Source organism: Oreochromis niloticus, linkage group LG4 (assembly GCF_001858045.2).
Source record: "Oreochromis niloticus isolate F11D_XX linkage group LG4, O_niloticus_UMD_NMBU, whole genome shotgun sequence".
In the NCBI taxonomy this organism is placed as follows: Eukaryota; Metazoa; Chordata; class Actinopteri; order Cichliformes; family Cichlidae; genus Oreochromis; species Oreochromis niloticus.
The window spans coordinates 35,304,043-35,325,215 of NC_031969.2; the positions used below are offsets into that span (position 1 = coordinate 35,304,043).

Consider the following 21,173-nt stretch of genomic DNA (forward strand, 5'->3'; position numbering starts at 1 on the left):
GTGTGCTAGTGTGTTAGTGTAGTGTTTTAGTGTGTTGGTGTGTTAGTGTGTTGGTGTTTTACTGAAGTGCTTTAGTGTGCTGGTTTGTTGGTGTGTTGGTGTGCTAGTGTGTTATTATAGTGTTTTAGTGTGCTAGTGTGGTGTGTTGGTGTGTTAGTGTGTTAGTGTGGTGTGTTGGTGTGCTAGTGTGGTGTGTTAGTGTGCTAGTGTGGTGTGTTGTGTTGTGTTGGTGTGTTAGTGTGTTGTGTTGGTGTGTTAGTGTGCTGGTGTGGTGTGTTAGTGTGCTGGTGTGTTAGTGTGGTGTGTTAGTGTGTTAGTGTGTTAGTGTGGTGTGTTAGTGTGTTAGTGTGGTGTGTTGGTGTGTTGGTGTGGTAGTGTGTTGGTGTGTTAGTGTGGTGTGTTGGTGTGTTGGTGTGCTAGTTTGATGTATTGGTGTGTTAGTGTGGTGTGTTGGTGTGTTAGTGTGGTGTGTTGGTGTGTTGGTGTGCTAGTTTGGTGTGTTGGTGTGTTGGTGTGTTAGTGTGGTGTGTTGGTGTGTTGGTGTGCTAGTTTGGTGTGTTGGTGTGTTAGTGTGATGTGTTGGTGTGTTAGTGTGGTGTGTTAGTGTGTTAGTGTGGTGTGTCAGTGTGTTAGTGTGTTGGTGTGTTATTGTGGTGTGTTTGTGTGTTGGTGTGCTAGTTTGGTGTGTTGGTGTGTTAGTGTGGTGTGTTGGTGTGTTAGTGTGCTAGTGTGGTGTGTTAGTGTGTTGGTGTGTTAGTGTGGTGTGTTGGTGTGTTGGTGTGTTAGTGTAGTGTGTTGGTGTGTTAGTGTGTTAGTGTGGTGTGTTATTGTGTTAGTGTGTTGGTGTATTAGTGTGTTGGTGTCTTAGTGTGGTGTGTTGGTGTGTTAGTGTGTTAGTGTGGTGTGTTGGTGTGTTGGTGTGCTAGTTTGGTGTGTTAGTGTGTCAGTGTGGGTGCGTTAGTGTGTTAGTGTCCAGCCCTCTTCTGGCATCGGGATTACAAACCAGTTGAGACCGTTTAAACTGGTTTTAGGAGCATGGCTTAGTTTTTTCAAAATAAACCTCTTTCAGTCAAAGGAGTTTGCAAAGAAAAGCGTCTGGACTTCTTTAAGTTGCTTGAAGACGTTTCACCTCTCATCCGAGAAGCTTCTTCAGTTCTAAGGTCAAATGGCCGAGAGTCCCAGATTTAAACCCAGTGGGAGTATCCCCCCAATGAGGGACAAAGGACCCCCTGGTGATCCTCTAATCACATGCGCCAAGGTGTGAAAGCGGGTGTGGGACCTAATCAGCCAGGGTTTCGGGTGAGCCCATTGTGAAACCTGGCCCCACCTTGTCATGTGAATTCCTGAGGTCAGATGGCCCAGGATGTGAGTGGGCGTTAAGGCGTCTGGGGAGGGAACTCAAAACTGGATTATAGATGGCAGACAGTTGGTGTCGTAAACCACCGCCTCTGTTCAAAGATGGTCGCTCACAGTGGACATAGATGGCCTCTTTCACTCCTCTTTCAAACCATCTGTCCTCTCTGTCCAATATGTGAACATTGGCATCCTCAAAAGAGTGACCTTTATCCTTAAGATGCAGATGGACTGCTGAGTAACTCAGACGCCTTAACGCCCACTCATATCCTGGGCCATCTGACCTCAGGAATTCACATGACAAGGTGGGGCCAGGTTTCACAATGGGCTCACCCGAAACCCTGGCTGATTAGGTCCCACACCCGCTTTCACACCTTGGCGCATGTGATTAGAGGATCACCAGGGGGTCCTTTGTCCCTCATTCGGGGGATACTCCCACTGGGTTTAAATCTGGGACTCTCGGCCATTTGACCTTAGAACTGAAGAAGCTTCTCGAATGAGAGGTGAAACGTCTTCAAGCAACTTAAAGAAGTCCAGACGCTTTTCTTTGCAAACTCCTTTGACTACGATGACCTGGATGACTGAGAACCTTCACAGACAAACCTCTTTCAGGTTGATGGCAGCGTGTGGCGCTGTGTGTGTGTGGTAGCCTCAGGTTGTTCAGCCTCGGCTTTGTTGAAGCTCAGATCCGCAGCAGGAAGTGTTTCCGCTGGCTTTTGTTTAAAGGTTGTGCTGTTGTGTGAGTGTGTGGCAGCTTTCCTTTGTGTTTGCCAGGCTCATTACGATCCTCTGATTCTTTTTATGCAGCTCAGTCACAAGGCTCCGTGTCCTCCACACATAATTCATGTCAGAGTGCAGAGAGCGGGATCGAGACTCCAATCAAAGGACTTTGATCAGACTCACACTCGGCAGAGGAAGCTCGTTACAGACTCATTATTGTCCTGAATGAATCTCGTTTACAGCTGCTTCATTGCCTTTGAAAACTCTGACATGCTCTGACATCTGTTTGATTTTAATCTGTTTTTGTGGCTCATCATTGATCAGTGAGGAGCTGCTATGCTGCCTTCACTGCCCTCTGTTCCTCTGAGCCTCCACAGTTTAAAGTCTCAGCTGTTGGCTAGTCTGCTGCTGTCTGTTGTGGACAGACGGAGCTTTGATGTATTTCAGGTTTCAGGTTTACAGTAACTTTTGTAAGGGGAGGAGCCTCCATCTTTTTGTGAGAGGATGTCATGATGTCATCACCTGGTTGGAGCCCAGCTTCAGTCTGCCTGTTGAGGTTTTATTTAAAGCGAGAGCTTCAGACTCAGATCTGCATGTCTGATCGAATTTCTGGTGAATGATGAATTCAAGTGTGCAGGTCAGACAACACACAGAGGCTCCATACCAGGAGACATACAGACCGCCAGCACCTCTCAGCCAATCAGATCGCGCACACACAGTGCGCCCCTGTGTGTTTGCGTTCCAACTGATCCGATCTGCGCTGCCGCCTGGGCTGGACGAGCCTCCGGAGGCAGAGCGGGCTCAGATAACGAGGATGGTTTCTGCAGCAGCTGCAGGACGCTGACGTAACTCCTCCCACTGAGCTGCTGAACGTGCTGCCAAGATCCAAACATTAACGGCAAGAAGACGGAGTGTGCTGCACTCAGCTCGCGGTCTAATTTTAGCTCAGAGACAAACCAGTAGATCTCTGCGGCCGACACATTAACTGTGTGTGTGCTTGCGTGTGTGTGTGTGTGTGTGTGTGTGTGTGTGCGTGCGTGCCTGAGTGTGTGTGTGCGTGCTCATATGAGAGAGTGTGTGTGTGTGTATGAGAGTGTGCATGTGTGTGGGTATACCTGTTTAGACATCTCTGTTGGGACCTAAACTGGAATGTTACCATCCTTGTGGGGACCAAATGCCCATCCTCAGAGTTTGCAGACATATTTGAGGCTCAAATGTGGTTTTCGTGTCAGGGTTACAGTTAGGCTGAGGGTTAGGGTAAGCATAGATGTCCTTACTAAGATATCAAATCGAGAATGTGTGTGTGTGTGTGTGTGTGTGTGAGACACCCTGCCAGCTGAATGCCAAACAGTGAAGTCACGCTGTGTGAATCATGAGTCAGCGACATTAGCGAGGAATTAACAGAAGACTCCACATCTCCGCAGACCGAGCAGCTGATCAGTGTTGCCACAGTTACTTTGAAAAAGTAATATATTACGGACTACTGATTACTTTATTTTTAAAGTAACTAAGTTAGATTACTAGTTACTTTATTAGTTACTTTCAGAAGCTGCCAATAACACTTCCCACTGCCTCAACATATAAACATCAACCGGTTTTGCCAATACTCACTTTATTGGAAGTGTAATGTCAACAATATATCTCCTGACATTTGAAGTTGAACTTAAAACTTTTTTCCTGACAGAAATACTTGTTTGTATGAAAATAAAGACAGTCTTGTTACTTCATGCTTTTTTTAAAAAATAAAAAATAAGAGTCTTTCTTGACTTCATTTAACATAAATTCTTTTTATAAAAAACAAAAACAAACAAAGTCTTTCTTGACTTCCCTTAAGATACCATCCACATGTAAGCACTATTGTCTGCTTTTGTAACTTCGGACTAATCTTATGAAAAAAAAGAGACTGCAGGTCCAACTTAAATAAATTGCCTTACTTCCTTGCAAGTAATTGATTTAAGTTAATCAACTTGACAACTTTAATAAGTTTATTAAGTGACTTTGATAAACTTAATTCAATTACTTGTAAATAGTTATTTAAATTGGATTCCCTATTCTCTTTTTTTCAGTATATGTTGTCATCGCATGTTATGGGGGAAACAGTAGAGTGGAACGAGTAAACCAGTGGTTGTACCTCATTAACAGAAGCTTCTCAAACCTTTTATCAGAAAGTCGATTTCTTTTAGACGTGAGCACCAAACCTCCCAGACTAAAAAGTCGCTCCACAGGAGCACTTGATGGGGTTGGAGTGTTATACTTTAAAAAAATTGTCTGTATGCTTGAAAACTTATGCAGAATCTGAAGGTCGTAGCCTGACATCAGGTAGTCCAGTGGTTCCCAAACTTTTTTTGCCAGGCCCCCCTTTTTTACAAGAAAAATGTTCGCGCCCCCCCACCACCTAACACCCCCCCCCCCCCGCACAAACACATCCTCCAAACACACACACCCATATTTTGTTTACAAACTCCATTGCGGTTTATTTCACACCTCAAACATTTAGTAAACAATTAAGCAAATACAAGTAAACGGCAATAAATTACAGGTGGTAATAAAATACACTACTAACTCTTTTACACTGCGTCCACACCTACACGGGTATTTTTGAAAACTCAGCTGTTTCTATGCGTTTGGGCCTTTCGTCAACACGTAAACGGCGTTGCGATTCACCGAAAACGGAGATTATTTAAAACTCCTTTTTTGCGTTTATGTGTGGACGAGGATTACAGAGTTCGTCACGCAACGACAAAGGTATGTGGCTCTTTTCACGTCAGGCTGTGCGCCACGTTATTGTTTACATGAGATGAATTGCAGAATGGCAGATAGAGACAAAATACTGTTAATCTGACTATCTTCAGGTTTTACACGCTTACATACACACGCAGTTACTGTCCCTCCATTTAGAAAGGCAGAGGCGTCACGGTGTAATTATTTTACGTGTAGTTGGTTTTTTTCCTGTGTAATAATATTCAACATTGCTGTCAATACATTTTTCAAAAAATGCCTCTCTGTGCAAAATGCGTTTAAACACATAAACAGCTGTAGGATGCTGTTTGTCCGTGATTTGAACCGGGGGAACAAATTACGGCAGGATCAGCCTGATATTATTTGTATCCCACTGTAACTTTACTGCATAAAGAGCTAACATGTCCAAAAATGTCAGGAGTAGTTAGTTATTACAAAAGTGTTTGTGAACTAAAAATCAAGAATGTGGGATACTGTTTGTCCGTGATTTGGAGAGCCCAGCGCGTGCTCCCGACGCAGGGAAACTAATTCTGCAGGGGAGACCTACCTTGGCACTTGTGCAGGTGAAGCCAAAGGGAAGATATGCTTCACCATATTTTCCTGTCTTTGGCTTGGAAGGAAGTTGGTTTGGAAACATATTTGGCGATGCTTCATCTCCTGCTTTGCGTTTATGTGGGAGCCCCGTCAAAAACCTGTCCACAGTGTCCAAGCGCTCTTTTTTTTTTCTTTTCATACCGCGCCCCCCCTGCAATAGCTCTGCGCCCCCCCTAGGGGGCGGGCCCCACACTTTGGGAACCTCTGAGGTAGTCCATGACTTCTTTTTCTGCAGAATAGGTCTCCTCCTCTGGCTCTGCCTCAAAAGTGAAAAAGTCCATCTCACCTTGGCTGCTAGATGTAGTAGCACTGGGCACACTGGCAGGATTTTTTGCAACAGGAGCAGTGGTGCAACACTCTGCTGTCAGAAGCTGTTTTACTCGCTCCCTCCTTCCTGCATCTCTCAGCCATCGGAGTTTGAATTTTGGACAACTGGCAGCTGCGAGAAGGGCATCTTTGTCGTCCAGCACACCGGCAAAACGAGTCTGAATAGCCTAAAAAACATAATCGATATTTTTATGCCTACAATTTATTATGTTATTGAATTACTTGCAAACCATGCCTAATATGAGATCAATATATCACGGCTAAAGCACTTTCTGGATGGATGCAAACTGCATTTCGTTGCCCTGTACCTGTGACATGTGCAATGACAATAAAGTTGAATTCTATTCTATTCTATTCTATTCTATTCTATATTTTGGATTTAATTTTGTTTTAGCTTACTTATAAACATTTTAATTGTTTTAATCTTATTTTGTAATGATAATTAATATTCTGTTCCATGTTTGTGAATTGTATGAAGCAAAAAATTTGACTAATTTCAAGATGGAGCGTACCAGTACAATGGCATCTGGAAGGCCTGCCATCATCCTGGAGAGGTCATATTTCACAGCCTGGGTCTTCTGCATCAGAACTTCAAGTGTTGGTAGTAAAGTTCCATATGGACAGTCGCCTTGTAAAATGCCCAGTGCTGCAGTCAGAGGTTTCATGGCCATGCAGTACTCATGCAGGAACTGGTATTCTTGATCTTTGAAGCACTTCAAAGATAGCAATATCTTAGCCAATATAAGAATAAGAATAAGAATAAGAACAACTTTATTTATCCCGAGGGAAATTCTTTTGTCATGTACATGCTCAAAGCAGCAGGAGAGACAGAGGAACAGATGAAATAGATATAAGATATACAATATATACAATAAGAATAGTGTACAGTAATATACAGTAGGATAGTGCAAGACAAATAATCGGATAACTCTAACAAAGTAATATACATAACTATATCCTGGTGAATAAATAACTAAACTATCAGTGCAGGCGGTTCTAGAAAGTGACAAAGTATTGTGCAATAGAATAAAGGGAGTAGCAGCATATGATGGGGGGATGAAAACAAATATTCAATAAGTACTCTTGGGTAATATTGCACGGTCTGGAGGGAACAGAATAACATAGGTAATAGTCTTAGGAGAATCACCTACAGAGTGAGGAAGAGTTAAACAGTCTTATTGCTACCGGTACAAAGGATTTCCTGTGACGGTCAGTTCTGCATTTCGGGGCAATGAGTCTTTTGCTGCGTTTATATACCTAATCAGAGTAAGATCACTGTTAAAAAACGCTTCCTTAAAGAAAACTCAGCTGAATATTTTAAACTGATGTACACTTCTACCTTATTTAAATCACCAACATCCACCAACACACATTCAGTAAACAAACTGACAGATGATTTTCTATCCAAAATCTCAGACATGATGGATAAGATTGCACCATTCAAGGTTAAAACTGTCTCTAGTAAAAAGAAATCTCCATGGAGAAGTGATCCACTGGTATGTAATGAAAAAAGAGAGTGCCGGCGTGCTGAGAGAAAATGGCGGAAAACTCGACTCCAGGTTCACTGCGAGATATATAAAGAGAGGCTGAATAAGTATCAACTAGCCCCGAAGGATGCAAGGGAGTCATTTTTCTCTGAGATTATTCATATAAACAACAATAATGCTAGGACTACAGTGGAGAGATTAACTTCTCCCCCAGTGTCAATAGCCCCTGAATTAAGCTCCACCAGGGCCTGCAATGAATTTGCCAACTTCTTTATTGAAAAGATCTTGAAAATCAGAAGGTCAATTGGCACATTAGTTTCAACTCCAATCCCGACGTTAAGCCCAATTAGCACTTATGCAGAGAAAATGACTCACTTTCAAACAATAAATCAATCAAGCCTCGATAAAATTATTGAGAATCTAAGCTCTGCCACCTGCTGCTTGGATATATTACCGACAGGTTTTCTTAAAAAGGTCCTCCCAGCCATCAGGGAGGATCTGATCCAAATAGTTAACGCATCCATCCTATCAGGTGTCTTTCCCAAAGCGTTAAAAACAGCAGTTATCAAACCAATATTAAAGAAAAAGAATCTAGACAGTACATTAATGCAAAACTACAGACCAATCTCTAATCTTCCATTTATCGGTAAAGTTATTGAAAAAGCTGTTTTCCAGCAGTTAAACAGCTTTCTCACAAAGAACAACCGTTTTGATATTTATTAGTCTGGTTTTCATAGGCACCACAGCACCGAGACAGCCCTTGTCAAAGTGTTTAATGACATCCGTATAAATACTGACCGTGGGAAATCCACAGTATTGGTACTACTGGACCTTAGTGCGGCGTTCGACACCGTTGATCATGATATATTACTGGAACGTCTAGAGAGCTGGGGCGGACTCTCTGGTACAGCACTCAACTGGTTTAAGTCCTACCTTAAGAACAGGAACTTCTATGTGTCAATTAGCCAATTTTCATCACAAAATATAGAAATCACATGCAGGGTTCCCCAGGGTTCCATCCTAGGGCCCCTCTTATTTAGCATTTACATGCTCCCGTTAAGACAGATTATAACCACCAATAATATTAACTACCACAATTATGCAGATGATACTCAACTTTATATTTCAATGTCACCAGGTGATGTTGAACCTATCCAAACCCTTAATAAATGCATTGAGCAAATTAATAACTCATAATGTCTCATAATTTCCTTCAACTGAACAATAACAAAACTGAAGTACTCATCTTTGGACCCAAAAAAGATCGATTAAATATCAGTACTCAGCTCAAACTGGTCCAACTAGAAACTACCGACCAGGCCAGAAATTTAGGTGTAATAATGGACTCAGACCTGAACCTCCAGGGCCACATAAAAGCTATAAGAAAGTCAGCATTCTATCACCTGAGGAACATTTCTAGGATTAAAGGACTGATGACACAAGGAGACCTAGAAAAACTCATCCATGCATTTATCTCTAGCTGCCTTGATTACTGTAATAGTATCATGACAGGTTTACCAAAAAAATCAATTAGACAACTGCAGCTGATCCAGAACGCTGCTGCTCGGGTTCTTACTAGAACCAAGAAAATAGAGCACATTACTCCAGTTTTAAAGTCATTACACTGGCTCCCTGTAGCTCAGAGAATAGACTTTAAAGTGCTTTTATTAGTTTATAAATCTTTGAATGGGTTAGCACCAGAGTACATTAGGGATCTGCTATCATGGTACAAACCCTCCAGATCAGTTAGGTCCTCCAGCTCTCGTTTATTGACCGTCCCTAGAACCAGAACTAAACATGGAGAAGCAGCTTTTAGTTTCTATGCTCCTCATATCTGGAATACATTACTGGGAGAATGTAAAGCTGCAGAGACATTGAACTCTTTTAAGTCTAAAATTAAAACGTACTTATTTAGACTTGCTTATGAGTAACTGATCCTATTATGGCCCTCTACTTGTTTGTTTTAATTTTTCATATAAATTATTGTCTTGATTATTGTTTTATTGTAAATGCTTTCTTGTAAATGTTTTCTTGTATTTTACTTTTATAGTGTCTTATGTTTTATGTTTTGTGTTTTCTTTTAATCATGTAAAGCACCTTGAATTGCCTTGTGCTGAAAGTATGCTATACAAATAAAATTGCCTTGCCTTGCCTTCAGTCCTAGCTTTGTGCACAGTATTCAGCTCACCCATGGGGATTTCTGCAATTCTCTTTACAGCATCAAAAAAGGAATTCCACCTTGTGGATGTTGGTATTAGGAGCTTTCTTTTGCTGATTTCTTCCACTGTTTCTGATGCAAGTGTAGATCTACTCGATTTGGTCCAAAGAGCTGTGCATTTTGCTGTGCTGCTCCTATACACAGCCCTGCACTCTGCATTGGTTGTTAAATGTTTCTCCACATCACGTGTGCAAATTATGTTGATGGTGTGCGAAGCACACCTGCGGTGCGGGGGAAGAGACAGCTGACCATCACTTTCATTCTCAGCCGAGAGGATTTCTGACAGATCAGAAAAAGTGACATCATCGTCTTAGGGGGTGGACTCTTCCTCCTCCGTCTCATCATCGGACTCCGTGACAGGATGATAAACTTGTAACGCCTTAACAAAGTTGGATCCATTATCAGTAACTGTTGCAACTACTTTGTTGAGTAATCCATAAGAGGAGTGAATGTTTTCGATTTCTGTACCAATGACATCATACGTGTGTCTACCACGAATTCGTCTACATGCTAATGCAACCTTGTGGCGCTCTAATGTGGTTCTACTGATCCAGTGGAGCGTTACTCCCATATAGCTTCTGTTGTTAGCAGTCCAAATATCCATGGTAGTTGAAACAAAGTCAATCTCATTCAGTGCGGCCTTCAAATTTCTTTCCATTTCTGTAAACTCCTTCTCCAAGTAAGAAGTAAAAGTCGTTCGGTGAGGCAGCTCGGCATTAACAGAAGTAGGGATCTTTTTTATTATGGCACGAAACGAGGGCGAGTCAACAGTGTTTATAGGTAGCATTTCTTCTACAATATACTGCGCGACCAACTTCTTCAATTCTTCATCACTTACTGGTTTTGCACCAAAGTCCAACTTTTGTTGTTTGGGTGGTGCAGGACCTTCTGTTGAAGTCACGGCTCTCTGCTTCGGACCACTTGGTGGGACTCTCTCTGTGAGTTTGACTGTGCCGTGCTGCGACTCCAAATGTTTCTTTAAGTTTGACGTAGTGTTTTTGAAAGTAGATAACACTTTTTCGCCAACACAGAGTGTACAACGAACCTTAATATTGAAATCTTTAGTTGACAGAAACTCAAAATAGTGACCATATTTCCAGCTAAAGAACGAACATCTCTCTCCCTCCATTGTTGTTTACACTTTTTTACGTCGCTGGCTGCTTGTGAGCGGGAAACGTGACCTGTCGCTTATGTGACGTTTCACGACACGTATGCGTTTGTCATCCGCCGAGACCAAAAGAAGAAACCAAATCTTTTTGCTTAAAAAAATAGTAACGCACAGTGGTTTGGACAAGTAACTTTAATCTGACTACTGTTATGGAAATAGTAACACATTAGATTAGTCGTTACTGAAAAAGTGGTCATATTCAGAGTAACACGTTACTAAGCAACGCGTTACCGGCAACACTGCAGCTGATTGAGATGGGAGACCGCAGCCAATCACCTTCTCAGCAGAGCACACAACACGCTGCAGTCTCTGCTTGTCCTTGATAGTGGCTCCAGCGTACCACACGGTGATGGAGGAGGTGAGGATGGACTCGATGATTGCAGTGTAGAATTGCATCATCGTCCGTGTTGGCAGGTTGAATTTCTTCAGCTGCCTCAGGAAGTACATCCTCTGCTGGGCTTTCTTTATGACGGAGGTGATGGTGGGCTCCCACTTCAGGTCCTGGGTGATGGTGGTACCCAGGAAGCGGAATGAGTCCACAAAGGTGATGGGGGTGTCAGTCAGGATGATGGGGGGGAGTGGGGCTGTGTGCTTCCTGAAGTCCACAATAATCTCCACTGTCTTCTGGGCATTCAGCACCAGGTTGTTGTGGCTGCACCAGGACACCAGACGTTCAACCTCCCTCCTGTAGGCAGACTCATCCCCGTCCGAGATGAGTCCAATAACGGTGTCATCTGCAAACTTGATTAGCTTGACAGACTGGTGGGTGGAGGTGCAGAAGTTAGTGTACAGGGAGAAGAGCAGAGGAGAAAGAACACAGCCCTGAGGGGAGCCGGTGCTGATGGTCCAGGAGTCCGAGACATTATTTCCCAGCCTCACATGCTGCTTCCTGTCCGTCAGGAAGTCAGTGATCCACCAGCAGATGGGATCAGGCACATTCATCTGGGAAAGCTTGCCTTGGAGATGGTCTGGAAGGATGGTGTTGAAGGCAGAGCTGAAGTCCACAAACAGGATCCTGGCGTAGGTTCCTGGGGAGTCCAGATGCTGCAGGATGAAGTGTAGAGCCATGTTGATAGCATCGTCTACAGACCTGTTGGCTCTGTATGCAAACTGCAGGGGGTCCAGGAGGGGGGCCGTGAGGGTCTTGAGGTAGGAGAGAAGCAGGTGCTCAAATGACTTCATGACCACAGATGTCAGAGCCACAGGTCTGTAGTCATTTAGTCCAGTGATCCATGGTATCTTGGGGACAGGGATTATGGTAGAGGACTTGAAGCAGGCAGGCACATGACATGCCTGCAGTGAGGAGTTGAAAATGCCAGAAAACACTGGGGTCAGCTCGTTTGCACAGTGTCTGATGGTGGCAGGAGACACACCGTCTGGGCCAGGAGCTTTTCGAGCATTCAGACTCTTAAACTGCTTCCTCACATCTGCTTCGTGAATATGAAGGGTTGTAGTGGGAGAAGGTGGTGTGAAATCCTCCTTGGTGTGGAGGGAGGTGTTGTAGGTGAAGTGTTTGATGGTGGTGATGGCTCTATGGAGGGGGGAGAGGTAGGGGAATGAGTGTCCAAAGTGTCTCTATGGTTGGGGCTGTTGGAGGTGTGAAGGCTGCTTGATGGCTCATTAAAACGGCAGTAAAAGTCGTTAAGGGTGTTGGCCAAGAGCAAGTCATCAGTGGAGTGGGGGGTTTTAGGCTTGTAGTTGGTGATATTTCTAAAACTTATCCACACAGAGGCCGAGTCATTCTCTGAGATCTGCTGCTGCATCTTCTCAGAGTGCTGATGTTTAGCAATGTCCACTTCTTTAGTGAACCTGTACTTGGCCTCTCTGTAGCAGTCCCTGTCTCCGCTTCTGAACGCCTTTCTCTTTTCCAGCCACAGCTTTTTGAGTTTAGGAGTAAACCAGGGTTCGTCATTGTTATAACTCACCCTGGTGCGTGATGGCACAATGCTGTCCTCACAGAAGTGGGTATAGGAGGTGACAGTGTCCATAAACTCATCCAAGCTGTTAGAAGCAGCCTTCATTGTGTCCCAGTCTGTAGACTCCAAACACGTGCGAAGCTCCTCCACAGCCTCGTTGCGCCACAGTTTTTTAGTCCTCACGACAGGTTTGGAGAGCTTCAGCCTCTGTCTGTACGCGGGGATCAGGTGGATCATGACGTGGTCAGAAAGTCCGAGTGAAGCGCGGGGCACCGCGTGATAGGCCCCGCTGATCGTGCTGTAGCAGTGGTCCAATATCCTCTCCTCTCTGGTCGGGCATTTAATATACTGCTTGTATTTGGGAAGCTCTTGGCTCAGATTGACTTTGTTAAAGTCCCCAAGAGCAATAATGAGGGAGTCCGGAAATGTCCGCTCCATGTGCAGTATCTGCTCCGCGAGGGCGCACTGAGCTGCCTGCACATCCGCATCTGGCGGGATGTAAACAGCGGCCAAGATGAATGAAGCAAACTCCCGCAGAGAATAAAACGGTTTGCAGTGAATAAAAAGATATTCCAGAGAGGAAGAGCAGTGCTGAGCAATCACTGTTACATCTGTGCGCCAGCCACTATTAATGTAGAAGCAGACGCCTCCACCTGTGGTCTTACCAGAGAGAGAGGCCTGCCGATCCGCACGCAGCAGATGAAAACCCTCCAGTCTGAGCGCGCAGTCCGGGATGTCCTCACAGAGCCACGACTCCGTAAAACATAAGACACAGGAGTCTCTGTTCATGGTTCTCATCAGGGCCAGCTCGTCCATCTTATTCCTGAGTGAGCGTACGTTGGAAAGGAAGATCCCAGGAAGAGCAGTTCGCAGTCCGCGTCTCCTCAGACGCACGAGTGTGCTCGCTTTCCTCTCCTTCCATGTCTCACTTTCGTGATCAAAGTCTGTAGTAAATCTGCCGCAGATGCGACAAATATTGGAAGTAAATCCACAGGTGTTTTAGTCCTGTAGTTAAGAAGCTCTTCTCTGGTGTAAGAATATCCAGAGGAGTGCCCAGACACACAAGTTATGCACAAAAACAAGACAGAATTAACGCACTGAAGTACCAGGGCATCCATGCGCGGCGCCATCTTGGAAAAAGATCAGATATGGAGGAGTCGGCACACGCATCCTGCCTATGTCCATTATTGCTGCAGTCCAAACAAACAGAGCACCTCAGAGAAGGCCCTGAGACAGAACATGACACAGCACATAGCTCTGATGAGAGCGCCACCTTGGTACCGACATAGCAGATCCACTGATTTAAACAGGCCTCGCCAATCACAGTGCATTCTGGGTAGTTGCTGTCATGTTATTGTTCATCCAGAACCAAAACAAAGATGAACGCCAACAGGAAATAAGAGGAAAACTCACGTGAATGATCAGCAGTTAATCAGTTTCAGAGAGAAACAGCGAGGCGGTTCGATGCTCACGTTTAGCCCATCTGTGGAGTTCTTGGGCGTGGGCGAGTCACGGCTCTGTGATACACGTTTCTGCATCTCTGACTCTGCAGACAAACACTTTAGTTTCACTAAACCGTGAATCTGAAAAATGAAAGTCATTCATTGAAGCGGGCTTATGTCTCTTATTTTGGCGCAGTCTTCATTACATCACTTCCTGTTCTGGTGCAGTAGCTTGTAATCTCATTTATCTTGGGTCAGAGGTCACACCCAGGCAGGATCACAGCGTCACAGAGTTCCTTCGATCGTGCCTCTGAGCCGTCTCTTTTGTGACTGGCTGAAAGGCCTTCTCCTCTGAGTCGGTGCGTATTTGTTTGGACTCATCACGTGCAGTAATAATGGACACAGGCAGGATGGGTGTGTGGACTCTTCCATATCTGAGCGTGAGATGAGATGCTGTATCCTCGGAGGGCGTTCAGTCTGAGTGAATTAACACCTGCAATGACAGGTGAGGCGTAACGACAGCTGTTAACTCGGCGGGTATCGCAGTGCTGCGGTCACATGATTATCATCTCCTAAATGGTGCTGAAGGTGATCTGCCTCCTTCCTCCAGCTGTTACCCAGCCACGTGTCATTGGATGGCTGACCTCAGCTTGTTGCTGTGACCAATCACAGCTCAGCGACCTGACTCGCTGCTGTAACGGACGTCCCCTCTGGTCGTGTGTTGCAGCAGCGTTGCATTCCTCCTCTGTGTTCCATTATCACCGCACTGTCACCAGTCAGAGGCGATGTAGTGCATTCTGGGACTGCAGCTGCATCATTAACAGAAGGATCCTGAGCTCCGTATCATATAAATGAGATATTATTAGTCAGTTAGAACAAAAACACAGAAAACACACTGACGAACGCAGCGCCGCTCAGCTGGATCATCGCCGACCACTGGTCATGTGATCGATCTGAACCGAAGCTCTGCTTTCAGGTTTTCTTCATGTGCGTGGTGCTGAGCGGGCGAGTCTCCCCAGCTGAGTTAACCTGCGAAACTTTGATCCTGCTGTCAACCAACTTCACAGGTAACTTCCTGTTTGGGATTTCCTTTGACGTGCTCAGTGAACCCGGAGCGCTGACACCTTCTCTGTGTTCTGTCTCTCAGCGAGGACCTTAGCCCGGCTCAACCAGACATTCACCATCAGCAACTCCTCAGGTCTGTATCACACACTCACCTTTGACCTTTGAAAAACATCAGCATCAGAATCACGATGAGATACTCTGCTTTTCGCCATGGCTGTACTCTCAGGTGTACCAACAGAAAACTTAAGAGGTGCTTCTTTGTTTGAGTCATTCACTGACTTTCATTGTAGACTTCAATAATATTTACCAAAGGTGAGTCTCATGAAGTAAAGTCCCCTACAGGTCCTCCTGCCTCTCACCTGTCGCTCTGTCTTTGCAGGTGTGTACTGTGAGCTGTCGGTGGATGGGATAGGAACCTGTTGGCCTCAAAGTGTAGCAGGTGAGCTGGTCTCCAGACCCTGTCCTGAGCAGTTCAACGGGATCCACTACAACACCACCAGTAAGTGCCACACCTGCTCAGGTGCAGAGACTATCATGCTAACACGTTCACAGACAAGTTCTGATGTGTGAATGTGACAACAGCTACACACTTTCTCTCAGACATAGGCAGAGGTTTTTTCTCATAACTTTAGATTTTGGTTGATTTTTTACCTTTAGGGGCAACGACGAGCTGTTGACTGTTCTCTCCGAGAGGGGGCGTGTTTTTCCCAGTATATACTCTGTCTCTATTATCTTCAACTGATCTCTATCCACAGCCAATCAGAGGCTGCCAATTAAGTGTCAGCCAATCACAGTTTCACACTCTGTGTCCTCACTGACGTCCAACACCACCTCCGTACGAGGACGAGCTGACTTCTTCTTCTTCTGTGCCAACTGTCTTCATTATATCCACTGTGTATGTGTGTGTGTCAGTGTGTGGGTGGCATAAATATCCTGTTTAATTAATAGTTTAAGTTGCCAATCGAACTTAATAGCATGAGTCATCTGTGTGTGTGTGTGTGTGTGTGTGTGTGTGTGTGTGTGTGAGTGAGAGAGAGAGAGAGAGAGAGAGAGAGGGAGAGAGAGAGAGAGAGAGAGAGAGACCAGCTGGAGCTCATCTTTCACTGGACCTTCATAATTTCTTCACACACAGAAAAACTCTTGCCCCTGATGTAATGTGGCCTCTGATTGGGTAACATGTTAATAAAGCATCTGTCTGTGGGCACTGATGTATTGATCTGATCAGACTGATGTAAATTAAACACAGCGTGCACTGATGAGATGGGTGATCAGGGGCGTGAGGCCGTGATGACAGCTCAGTAGTTGCCGTGGTTACACTGGAGTCGAGTTGGGTTGTGTTTTCTTCAGATTCTGATCAGATCTGATTAGTTCTCTCTAATAATGATTGATTGAGATATCGATGGATTGTGAGGTCCAGTTCTGTTTGTGAGCTGTGAGTCTGAGGACCCAGAACCAGATCCAGAACCTGAGCCGGTTTGTGGATGTCAGGGAGCAGACGTGTCAGAAGGAATAACTGGATGAATGCTGTTCTTAATTTAAATAAATTCAGATCAAACTGAGGTTATTGTATTCGGCCCTGAAAATCTTAGAAATATGGTATCTAACCAGATTCTTACTCTGGATGGCATTACCTTGGCCTCCAGTAATACTGTGAGGAACCTTGGAGTCATTTTTGACCAGGACATGTCCTTCAACGCACATATTAAACAAATATGTAAGACTGCTTTCTTCCATTTGTGCAACATCTCTAAAATTAGAAATATCCTGTCTCAGAGTGATGCTGAAAAACTAGTTCATGCATTTATTACTTCCAGGCTGGACTACTGTAATTCATTATTATCAGGATGTCCTAAAAACTCTCTGAAAAGTCTTCAGCTGATCCAAAATGCTGCAGCAAGAGTCCTGACAGGGACTAGAAAGAGAGAGCAGATTTCTCCTGTATTGGCTTCCCTTCATTGGCTTCCCGTTAAATCCAGAATTCAAAATCCTGCTCCTCACATACAAGGTCTTAAATAATCAGGCCCCATCTTATCTTAATGACCTTGTAGTACCATATCACCCCATTAGAGCACTGCTGGTTTACTTACTAGGGTATTTTTGTGGTCTCACTAGCTGAGACCACATTCTCATTTAGATCTGACAACGGCGGATGAAGAATTGTGAACTGACGCTGGAGTTTGGGGAAGGCCTCATAGTGGACTGACAGCAGCTACTCGGCGATTTCCCAAAGAAGGAACCCCCCTAAAACTAGTGATGAAGTGCCTTGAGGCAACAGTTGTTGTGATGTGGCGCTATATAAATAGAATTGAAATGAATTGAGCTTTATGAAGGTCTTCGAGATTCTTGCAAATATATAATTGGTAGGCTTGTAATGACCGGCCCATTACAAGCCTACCAATGGTCAGAGATTCCTTTGCAAGAAGCGGGTGTTGCTGCACTGATGCAGAAGGAATGGCCAGAGAAAAGATTAGGAGAAACTCCGGACAATGAGAGAACTTGATGAAAATGTGAAAGAAACCAGGATCTGGTAGCATCGTGGATAGTCTCAATGATAAACAAAGTGTCTGAAGGTGAGGTGTGCTGGAATTTTCTAAGGTTGAGGTAATTGGCCCATGGGGGCTTAGACATGAGCTGATTTTGAAGTAGAGTATTGAAAGGGGGTTACCTGATTAGTTGGTTTTAGTTCGTTTGAGGGAGAAGGAGAGGCAGTCTTCAGAGACTGGGTGAAGGTCACTTATGCGGGGATGGAGATCCGGATTGAATTTGGTCTTCAAAGAGGTAAACTCTGTGCAGCATAAAAGCAAGCAGGAACATCGACTCAGGCTTGCGTAGTAGTAGTGACCATACTAGTGATGGAGCATAAAAATGCAACGGGATAAAAGTTAGGGGTACATGGTGTTATATTCTGGTCTCATTCATGACAGACTCCAGAATATCTATTTCCTACCCAACGGGGTAGTAAGATTTATTAACAAGTCATGTGACTCAAATTGACTCTCTGCCATGTACAACAACAACATACAGCCTAACGTTCCAACACACACTTACTTAAATACATTCCTATTTAAGATTTTCTTTATTTAATCACTAGTGTGTACATATATTTATATATACATATATATATTTAGTCTGTTAACTGTTAATCTTTTTTCTTTTACTATATTTTATTAATATTTTGTTCTTTACTATTTTTTCTACTGTACCATTCTGCTGAGTGACTGTCTTCTGCTCGTCAAATACATTTCATTGCAATGTTGACCCTGTGCTAACTTGCATATGACAAATAAAACTGAAAACTGAAAACTTGTGTCACACTCTAAAATGTTCGTGTAGTAACACAGCCTACTGTGGAACACAACTCATCCTGCAAACAATAATTCACATTATTACACATGGCATGGGGTCAAGGGGGCACCCAGCACTGGAGTCCTTTGATGAGCAGCACCAGCTGAGATAATGTAGAGGTTGAGCAAGCTGCTCAGATAAGCCTCAATTGTGGGGCTTTTGATAGCCAGGAATCGATGTGCAAATAATACAAAGCTAGACATGGTAGCGATGTTGAAGGATGGGAAGAGAAGTCTGAAGTGGATGAAATGCATTCCAAGCAGTCCAGTAGATGGTCAGTGCTTGGGCAAGACTGCTTATAATAGCTTCTTGGGAAAGACTGACTGAAAATGGAGGCACTGGTTCCGGCTCTTATTATTATGTCTACTATGGCAAGATTGTCTGAGTGGATGAGAATGGATGTCTTTGACCATTTGTGGCCCCATAATAAGGCCACAATGACTACAGAGTAGATTTAGTAAAAGGCTGAAGATAGCAGGAACCGGTCCCAGAGGTATTGGCAAAACTTGGAAGGCCACACAGAAGAGAACCACCTTCTGCCATAATAACCACCAAAGCTGGTAGATGATGGTGCAGCATCTGTTTAGAGCTGAATGTAGTCAGGGTGGGACAACCGATCATCAAAACGAAAGTGATGCCATTCCTGTTAGCGAGAAGTTGCCAGAGTTATTATGGCAAGGACTGATGGTTTAGATGCTGCAAGTGGCAGCAATTATGCACAGAGCAAAGTTTAGGTGTCCAACAGGAAGAGCAACTGTCCTTTAGCACAAGAGGGAAAAAGGAGAAAGTTTTGAAGGAGATTGATACAATTAATGTGACATTAATACTTCTCTGAACAAAGAAGCCTGGAACTAAATGTTCTCAAGGGTTATGGCAAAAAAACCTGTTTCTCTTCTGACAATGGAACGCCAAGTTCAGTGAAAATTGACTTCAGGGTGGATACCTCAAGAGCTGGAGAGGTGATATGACCAGGAAATTGTTGAGAAGATGGACCAGATATGGCACTTTATGGTTGTTGGAAACATTTCAAAACATGGCTTTGGAGAATAAATAAAATAGTTTGGGGCTGCTTTTTAAACAGAAACTTCAGAATAATAGGCATTCTTCCACTTTTCTAGTTTCAATTCAATTCAATTCAATTCAATTTTATTTATATAGCGCCAAATCACAACAAAAGTCGCCTCAAGGCGCTTTATATTGTACAGTAGATTGCACAATACAGAGAAAAACCCAACAATCATATGACCCCCTATGAGCAAGCACTTTGGTGACAGTGGGAAGGAAAAACTCCCTTTTAACAGGAAGAAACCCCCGGCAGAACCAGGCTCAGGGAGGGGCGGGGCCATCTGCTCCGACCAGTTGGGGTGAGAGAAGGAAGACAGGATAAAGACATGCTGTGGAAGAGAGACAGAGATTAATAACAGATATGATTCGATGCAGAGAGGTCTATTAACACATAGTGAGTGAGAAAGGTGACTGGAAAGGAAAAACTCAATGCATCATGGGAATCCCCGGCAGCCTACGTCTATTGCAGCATAACTAAGGGAGGATTCAGGGTCACCTGGTCCAGCCCTAACTATATGCTTTAGCAAAAAGGAAAGTTTGAAGCCTAATCTTGAAAGTAGAGATAGTGTCTGTCTCCCGAATCCAAACTGGAAGCTGGTTCCACAGAAGAGGGGCCTGAAAACTGAAGGCTCTGCCTCCCACTCTACTTTTAAATATTCTAGGAACAGCAAATAAGCCTGCAGAGCGAGAGCGAAGTGCTCTAATAAGGTGATATGGTACTACAAGGTCATTAAGATAAGATGGGGCCTGATTATTTAAGACCTTGTATGTGAGAAGCAGGATTTTGAATTCAATTCTGGATTTAACAGGAAGCCAATACAGGAGAAATCTGCTCTCTCTTTCTAGTCCCTGTCAGTATTCTTGCTGCAGCATTTTGGATTAGCTGAAGGTTTTTCAGGGAGTTTTTAGGACATCCTGATAATAATGAATTACAGTAGTCCAGCCTGGAAGTAATAAATGCATGAACTAGTTTTTCAGCATCACTCTGAGACAGGATATTTCTAATTTTAGAGATGTTGTGCAAATATGGAAGAAAGCAGTCTTACATATTTGTTTAATATGTGCGTTGAAGGACATGTCCTGGTCAAAAATGACTCCAAGGTTCCTCACAGTGTTACTGGAGGCCAAGGTAATGCCATCCAGAGTAAGAATCTGCTTAGATACCATATTTCTAAGATTTTCAGGGCCGAGTACAATAACCTCAGCTTGATCTGAGTTAAGAAGCAGAAAGTTAGCGGCCATCCAGGTCTTTATGTCTTTAAGACATTCCTGCAGTTTAACTAATTGGTGTGTGTTACCTGGCTTCATGGATAGTGTTAAGGTTCGGATATTGAGGCGGAATCCAAAAATAATAACCACTGATCCGGGCTGGTGCAATTAGACGGAGATTTTAATGTATACACATTCGGAGTCCAAACACTGTGCAGTGTTGAACTAACTTACAATAGTCAGAACAAAGACTTTATAGGGTTGGGGGTGATACTGCTCCCCCCCCCTTTCTGTTACCAAGCAGACTCAATACCGCATACGTCACTCCAAAACCACAAACGTTCAGTTAACTTTGAACACAGTTTAAAAATGAACATTGTCTTCGGCTCGAACCCAGGTGCTTCCTGTCACCATCCTGCCCAGGCTTATCTTCTGGAACATCAGGTCCACGTTCTGCACAAACCGTCACTCATGCAGGCACAACTTTGCAGTCGCAAGCAAAACATAATTAAACTCTTACCTATA

The 21,173-nt window shown here is 44.0% G+C and overlaps 1 protein-coding gene and 1 long non-coding RNA gene across 3 annotated transcripts in view; both read left to right on the forward strand.

The window, feature by feature from the left end:
* Positions 1 to 21,173, forward strand: part of crhr1 (corticotropin releasing hormone receptor 1) — a 60,137-nt gene that overhangs the window by 7,943 nt on the left and 31,021 nt on the right. Inside the window, exons 2-4 of one of the 2 annotated variants that reach the window (XM_013269879.3) lie at positions 14,941 to 15,031; positions 15,112 to 15,162; positions 15,409 to 15,528. In XM_013269879.3, coding sequence (XP_013125333.1) covers positions 14,941 to 15,031; positions 15,112 to 15,162; positions 15,409 to 15,528 — 262 coding nt within the window. Of the gene's footprint in view, positions 1 to 14,940; positions 15,032 to 15,111; positions 15,163 to 15,408; positions 15,529 to 21,173 lie in introns of those variants that run through there. The other variant, XM_019357522.1, reaches the window with a different exon arrangement.
* LOC112846652 (uncharacterized) lies at positions 1,859 to 8,597 on the forward strand. Its single transcript, XR_003219766.1, has 2 exons — positions 1,859 to 4,392; positions 5,616 to 8,597. It is a non-coding gene; the product is annotated as an uncharacterized LOC112846652 (long non-coding RNA).